The sequence below is a fragment of the Poecilia latipinna genome, unplaced genomic scaffold (assembly GCF_001443285.1).
Source record: "Poecilia latipinna isolate Pla-1442-1.1 unplaced genomic scaffold, P_latipinna-1.0 Scaffold304, whole genome shotgun sequence".
NCBI classification, from domain to species: Eukaryota; Metazoa; Chordata; class Actinopteri; order Cyprinodontiformes; family Poeciliidae; genus Poecilia; species Poecilia latipinna.
The window spans coordinates 28,794-36,381 of NW_015112920.1; the positions used below are offsets into that span (position 1 = coordinate 28,794).

The window sequence follows — 7,588 nt, forward strand, 5'->3', positions numbered from 1 at the left end:
AAGGGATCTGACAGAGATAGGAATATTTCAATCTCCAGATGTGCCTGCCTGATCCACTCAGGCTTATTGTTGTAGATTGACATAACAAATCAAGTGATCTGAAATCCATGAACATTGCCCTCAAATTCAAAACACAATAGGAATTTCTGGAATACATATTTAACAATATGTCAAACAAGCATTAAAAAAAATAACAAGTAAAGAAACGAGTAATGCAGTACAAAAAAAAACTAATTTTTTTTTAGTATGGTATATGTTCTATTGCAATCACAACAATAAGCCTGAGTGGATCAGGCAGGCACATCTGGAGATTGAAATATTCCTATCTCTGTCAGATCCCTTCGGAATTAAAAGGTGGTTTTTATCTCCAGACCCAAAGTTTCAATAAGGCGTAGATCTGGACTTTGATGTGACAACTTTTGACGTTTGAATTTATAAAAGCACTAAAACATCTAAAAGGCCTTTTAATGGCACTTTGCAATATCACATTAGTTCTTAAGGACAGGGAGGGTGTAGGTTCTCCGTCATCAAGGACAGTTCCACTTGCTGAATTATATCAGTTTTTCAAGAGACACGTGACGAGAAGTCCAGTCACCTTCTGTAGCACCCATGGAACGGAAATACCTTGAAATGTTACAGTGCAATGTGTCTGCTGTGTTTATAATGTGGTGTACTGAGACTCTGTATTTATATCTCATATAATATTACAGAAATGGTTTTATTTGTGAATGTAATATGACGATCATGATTTTGTAGCATGCAGCAGTCTGTATCCAAGATAAATTTCCTTTAGGATAAAAAGGTCCATCTTATCTTATCTGGATCCCTCAGAAAAATCTTCCTTCTCTTCTTTTTGCTCGCAAATTTCCTCTTCAACACTTTGCACTAGATATTATTTATTGTACTACTGCCGGTTGCATTCTCATCCCCTGCTCTTATAAACTACCTGGACAGTTTTTGATATGTGTGAATCCAGCATCTGATGCGAAAACAATAACAGTGCTGTATATAACAGTGCCAAAAAGTTATTTTTTTTTGTTTCGTTATAATAAATGGTATACCTTTTTCAACAACTTTGGGTGTAATTTTCTAAAAAAAAAAATTGTAATAAATATTAAGTAAATAAGTAAAAACTTGGAAAATAGGAGAAAACAGAAAAAGGAGAGACAAACATGGGGGGAGGGAAGGGATTTATTTTCTTTTTTTCTTTTTTTTTTTACTTTGATGTCAGTTTAAAAGTGCATTCTTTCACATTTTTAACACCAATTAAAACCAATCTTAATAAGGGCATGTCTCAAAATACTTGGTGACTTATCCAAGGGAGAAATTAGCGGCCAATTGTTTCCGTGTTTCACAATTTAGAGTAAGGAGACTTTGCTATGTCATGTGACCAAAAGAAAAGCGGGGAGGAATTTGAAAATTGAACAAAATTCTGTAAATAAAAGAACTGAGCCAAGTTTAACTTTCAGATGGCGGAAGATCACCTGAAAGCTAAAAACAGCAACAGTTGGTGATAGTTAGCAGATAAAACAGGGGTTAAACTTAGGCACATTTGTCAACTGAGTGTCGAGCTTACAAAATGCAAATAGATTGAAACTTTAAATCCATAAATAAGCAAGTCTCCTTTAATCCAATCGCTATTTTTTTTAAATATTGTTTTATATAATTTGCACTAAGCATCTTTCACCCTACACTGTGTAATACAAAAGAATAAAAAACATGTGCAAGATCTCCGTAAAGATAACAGTGCTGGGTACGGTTAAATGCTATAGGCATGAAGGGAGTTTTTTACGTTTTTTTTAACAAAAATATTCTTCAGTATTGAAGTTAAGACACGTCCTTAGCATGTCTTATACATTCAGTGTTATTACTAAAAATACTTTTGTCAGACAGGCATCAAACATGGCCTGTAAATGTACATATGCTACAAGAACTTTATACATTTCATTATATACATGGCTCCTGAACACAATTCACAATCTCTTTGTTTTGTTATTTTCTATGCTGGCCATAAACAGCTTCAACTCTGCAAAGGGAAAAGAAAAGAAAAAAAAAGAAAAAAAAAAACACAAAAGAGCCTTAACGAAGGACCAAAAATCATAAAATAGAGAATTCATAGAGATAGTCCATTGCATTTCCATCTAGCATCCCAACCTGCCGTTTTAAGGGTAAGTCTGATTACAGTGCAAGAGGGTAAACATCAGGCAGCGGCAACAGGCAACAAGGGTGCCGATAATCAGGTGGTCAATAAGAGACAGAACTTGTAAACAAACACCAGCCTTCTGTCTCACGCAGAGACCCTTGGGCCACACACGTCCCTAAAGAAAGAGCTCCTTCGTTCTCTCTCGCTTCGGCACAAACGGGTGCAGCTAGCAGGGACACGCGAGCGTGGCCCCCTTCCGCACGCTAAGGCCGCACCGCCGTGCTGAAGAGACAGACTACTGAAGGGTAGTAACAGTACTGATTGTAGAGATGAACAGTAAGGAAATGTCCGCTCACCACAGAGGCAAGAGAGTGGAAGTTATTAACCACACAGACGGTGTGAAAAATATGCAGCAAATAACATTGCTTTGGTTACACACAGCGCTTTCAATCGCAACAAAAGGACTTGTACAAAATAATGCTTTGATAGAGTGTAGCAGGCTTTGGACACACTCAACTCCTATAGTGCATGTGCGCACAGCGCAATAAAAAAGGATACAGGAGTTGGTTGTCCAAGGCCTGTGTGCCATGGTCTCTTATTACCCTTTGAGGTCAGTCTTTCAGCTTGTCCTGTACATAGCTACTAGCTCATGTCAAATAAAACAGCTTTTTTTTCCCTGCAGAACTGCAGTTGAGTGCCTTTTTCATTCCAAACAAGGAAAGTAATATCTAGGAAAATAAAATGGGGCGATTTAAAAGGAAAAAACAAAAACAAGTGCTACAAATGTGAACTTACTTTAGCACCTGAAGCTTCGGAGCTCACTCCAAAGGTTCAACCTCAAAACGAATGAAAAAGAGAACAAGAGTCTGTCCACAGAAATGGACCGTATAAGTGTTGGAATTTACCTGACCTACAATACAACCCCTATGTTGGGAAAAGGACACTCAATCTGCTTTAACAGCCAACACTAAAAAGAACAAAACAAAACAGAAGTTTTTTTTAAAAAAAAAAAAGGATCCAGTCATCAGTTACAGAAACTGACTCCACTAAAGGCAGGGCCAACCAGCAAGGCCACATGGCTGTAATATCTTTAAAACAGTTAGAAAACTCTGAAACAGTTGCAAATGCCCAACTTTGAGAGGATTTAAGCCAAAAATGAGAAATCTATTACAACCACGGGGTGTTCCTGGAAAGCGGGTGCCTAAACAGAGTCGCAGTAAATTGGCTGGCTATAAATGAGGTGGAGGTTTCTATCTCAAGCCTGCACTTTCAGGAGGCTCTTTAGCTGGAAGGCCATTATCTCTCTGTGGTCACAGGATCCCATAGGGAAAGACACCCAATGACTGGGAGGTTTGGGCAACACGCTGGGCGAGGGCGGCTCACTGAACTTAGGCCCTGCATAACTCGGGCTGCCCTGAGTTGCTAGCAGCGTATTAAGGTGAGACACTGCGCCCTCCCAGTTTTGATCGTAGGTGGTGGCGAAACGGACAGAAGCATTCTTCTCCACAGACGCGGCCTGCCATGCCTCCGGAGACCTGTGGTAGGTGGTGCCCTTGTCACTCCGGCGGTGACCGTGATGGTGAAGGCCCGCCGCCCCTCCCACGGATGCCACTACTGCTCCGCTCTGGTCACGGCTCCTCTGCTTGGCCTTGCCGAGCTGGTGGCTCTTCTTGGGGCGTTCAGGGTGGGAAATTGGAATGTTGTACCTCTCTCCACCTCCCATGTTTCTGTACTACCTGTCACCTAGAGGAGGAGATCATAACGTCATTTGGGTGCACAGTTGTGAAAATGCTTTGCTATTGACTTGTGAGTAAATCTCAGCTTCATTTACCTACATTTACTTGTACAATAACCACACTGCAAGCACCATATTTCGCAACTTCTGGTCTCCAATTTAAATGAACAAAAACTATTACATGTTATTTTTCTGTTTTTGTTTTGATCACAGAATGCATGATAACATCTGATACACGCTTTTATTCTGTGACAATTGAGTAGAAATAGGGGGTAAAAATTGGCAAAGGGACGAATGGACTCAGCCCTGTTGAAGAAAAACAAGCGCCTACGTGCAGCAACACCAGAGAGCTGCGCCCCTCCCCCACTCACAGAAGCAAAACAGCTCCAGCTCACCTCTTTGTTGTCAGGCTGAAGACGATGAGATCCTGCTTTAATCTTTCACCGCCGATCGGTCCCCAGGTCCTCGAAGTAGTTCTCTGTCTACTTCTCGCTGCACTTGTGTGTCCAGCAAGGTCTGAGGTTTTCATGTGCCAATGATCGTTGTTTTGCCGTGAAGCCGAGCTGAACATCAATTCTCGGCGCACGATGCTCCAAGAAGTCGACTGCCTGTAAAATAAAACGGCACAGAAATGTGTTTTGAATGTGCAGAGAAACAAAAGTGCACGTAATAACGGTTCAACTGCACATCAGATTATGTAACAAAGCATTCATTACTTGTTGTTCGACTGTTTTGCAAAGTGCGTCATCAACAGACTGCAGCCCGAACACCGTTAACCCTCTCATTTTAGATAACATAAGATTAAATTAAAAATTGCGTAATTTTTAAAAAGGTTACATAACAAAACTAAATTAATTCATTGCTTAATTATTTCAGAATTAATTGAAAACAATTTTTATGCAAGGACATTTTTATCTAAAACATCTAGTCAAATTTCATTCCTCATTATGTTGTAATTAACTCATAATTACAAACATTTTCTAAAAATCTAATTCATTAAACATCTACGTGAGTCAGTCTGGCACCCAACCAAAACAAAGAAACTGAACTCAACATGGCGACCGCATACAAAGCTGCTTCGCTTACCGACTTCCTCAGGCTTTGTTGTTGAAGCCTTTCGTCGAAAAAAAATATAGGTAGCCTCGGATATCCTTCGGCAGATACTGTAGGAAGAACAGCAAAGCTATATTTCCTACAAATCTGTCACTCTCGAGGCTTATATGTTGTTACCAGTGGCCGTAAATACGCCACTTCTCCCTCCCGACACTGAACTGCAACAAAATGGAATCTGTAGCACAAATATGTATTCGTTGCGCTAACAGTTCTGACCAATCGTGTCTCGCCTGCGAGGCGAACGACCAATCGGCGACCAGAGGAGCAGACGCATACGAGCCTGTTGCCAGAGCGCTGACGTCAATCGCTAATCCTCCTCCCCCTTCCTTTGTTGGGGCTGTTTTCGGGTATTTCCTGAGAAGTCGGAAAAACAACACTGAGCAGCTGTTTTCACCTCAAAAATTTCACATATTTCATACTAAGTTTGGTTAAAAAAGACCCCGTTGACGCATAAAACACTACTACGTGTATGCAGTGTCTTTATATGAACCTATGCTTAATGGCGTCAACAAACAAGATAAATACATTTATAGTTTTAATTTTAAAGTGTCTCATCCAATGTCTGTCACAGGAAGTGTGTTTTGTTAGCATTCGTATCTATGTAGGTTAAATTTGCTATGAGGCTGAGCAACAGGCTGTTCAAACTGAAAAGGCCCCATCCCCCCACAGTCACGCCTGTCTACGTGATAAAACGTCTTGCTCACACTGAAACTCTGTTTTACGATTCTTCTTGATTGTTACAGATGTCATTTGTCATAGTTTGTTAAATGTTTATAATGAGTTACTTTATGAATTTGTCAGATGATTATTACTATGTTTTCTGTCATAATCCAGTTTGAAAGCTGAGAGGCAAAGACCCAACTCAGACTCAGACAACAATGTGAAAGACCCATGACATACTGTTTTAGGCATTTTTGTGAAGATCTCATTTTCTGTTTACTCATGAATGGTTCCCAGCAAACCACTGAGACTTTCACTAAACAACTGTATACATGGATTAAATAAATTGATCCTTTCATACTTTGTGCAATAATAAATTATGGTTGCAACATAACAGTTTGTAATTTTGGAATGATGAAAACTAGATATAAAGTCTGTCTAGTATATTTTGTTTGCTCATTTTGATTGTGCAAGTCACTGAATAACATTTTAAAGTTTATTTTTAAACTTTAAACTCTTGTTTGTCTCCTAGGGCGTTGAAGGACTTTGGCTAATGACGTTACGGCTAACCTTAAAAATGTTCCAGTAGGTTTTTATGGGAGATCTAAATCTACAGTATACAAGACAACCAGCATGAAAGGTTATCTAATCTTCAAGTCCACGATCAAGTTAACATTCCTTATTTGAAGAGTCTGGACTTTAAAGGGGTTATGCAACACTGTGTCAAGCAGCCAGTGGGAGGGAACGCCTTAGAGCAAACCCTGTGAAGGGGGTTGTGCCCATCAGGAGTCAGCTATCTAAGGAAAGTAGGTCACTGAGAGGTTTGTACAGGTCACACACACAACATATCCGTTTCCAAATGTTGGCATGTGTTTACATGCCAAACAGCAGTCGTCCCCAACCCCCGAGCCGCGGACCGGTGCCGGTCTGTGGACCAATTGGTACCGGGCTGCCCACAAGAAATAATTAAATATTTCCGTTTTATGTATTACCTGAGTCTGGAGAATTTTTTTTTTTTTTTTTTTTTTTTACCGGATTCTCTAGGTTATGTCGTGCGCGCCAACATTGATCCCACAAGCAGCAAAATGAGTAAGAAACAGATCACACTTTGGAAAAAAAAATTTTTGCTTAGGGGACAAGGTCCTGAGAAGAGACATGAGAATCCCTCACCATACTGATTCCCACATTCCAAGCCCGATCTGCATTCAAACCGCGTCGCCACTTAGAGACCGAGCACCTTGTGCATAAGCAACACTTCGGGTGTCATTGTCTCCAGTCACTCCCAGATGGGACTGTCTTGTTGCAGAGAAACAAGCTCAGGGCTCCCATTGATTTGTCGTTTTCTGAGTCAAAATTTTCATTAAAGTAAAATGTTCGTTTTCGTGGCGCATCTGTATCTTATTTTGAAGGGATATGTAAACGTTACCATAGCGACCAGAGTCAGAGCGTTTGGGCAGTGGTGAGAGGAGATGAGTAGAGCTTGTGAGTCTTAAGTCTGGTTTAGACGGCAAGATTTAAGGATTGTCAGCCGATTCTCCAAACCTCTGTTACCACAGAGCTGATAAAAGTACAACAGGTTCGATCGGTTCGTGTTCAGCCACACGGCAGGAGCAACAAACCACACGAACCGATTCCAGTCACGAACATCGCGATTCCAGAAGAAAATCCACAAAATCCCCAACATAGCGGGAATTTAGAATAACCAAACACGGATGACGATGTAGTTCAATAGTGATAGTTTGTGGAGTCATTTTAAGAGATAAAAGATGTAACAAAAAGAAAAGGCGGTGGATAAAAGATGACGGGAGCAGCCGCTCTATTTGCTGCACTATGATTTGGAGGTGACTATGTTTTTTCATAGTTAACATTTTTAACTGAATAAACATAAACGTATATAATAACGACCTTTACATATAATAATAAACATTTCCACATAT

The 7,588-nt window shown here is 40.2% G+C and overlaps 1 protein-coding gene across 1 annotated transcript; it reads right to left on the reverse strand.

Annotated features, from left to right (window-relative positions):
• Window positions 1-3,096: 3,096 nt before the first annotated feature.
• Window positions 3,097-5,165, reverse strand: pnrc2 (proline-rich nuclear receptor coactivator 2). Its single transcript, XM_015034553.1, has 3 exons — window positions 4,965-5,165; window positions 4,274-4,486; window positions 3,097-3,886 (listed from the first exon to the last, which is right to left on the reverse strand). The coding sequence occupies exon 3, from the start codon at window positions 3,864-3,866 to the stop codon at window positions 3,399-3,401; it is 468 nt and encodes a 155-aa protein (XP_014890039.1). The 5' UTR covers window positions 3,867-3,886; window positions 4,274-4,486; window positions 4,965-5,165; the 3' UTR covers window positions 3,097-3,398.
• Window positions 5,166-7,588: the final 2,423 nt, after the last annotated feature.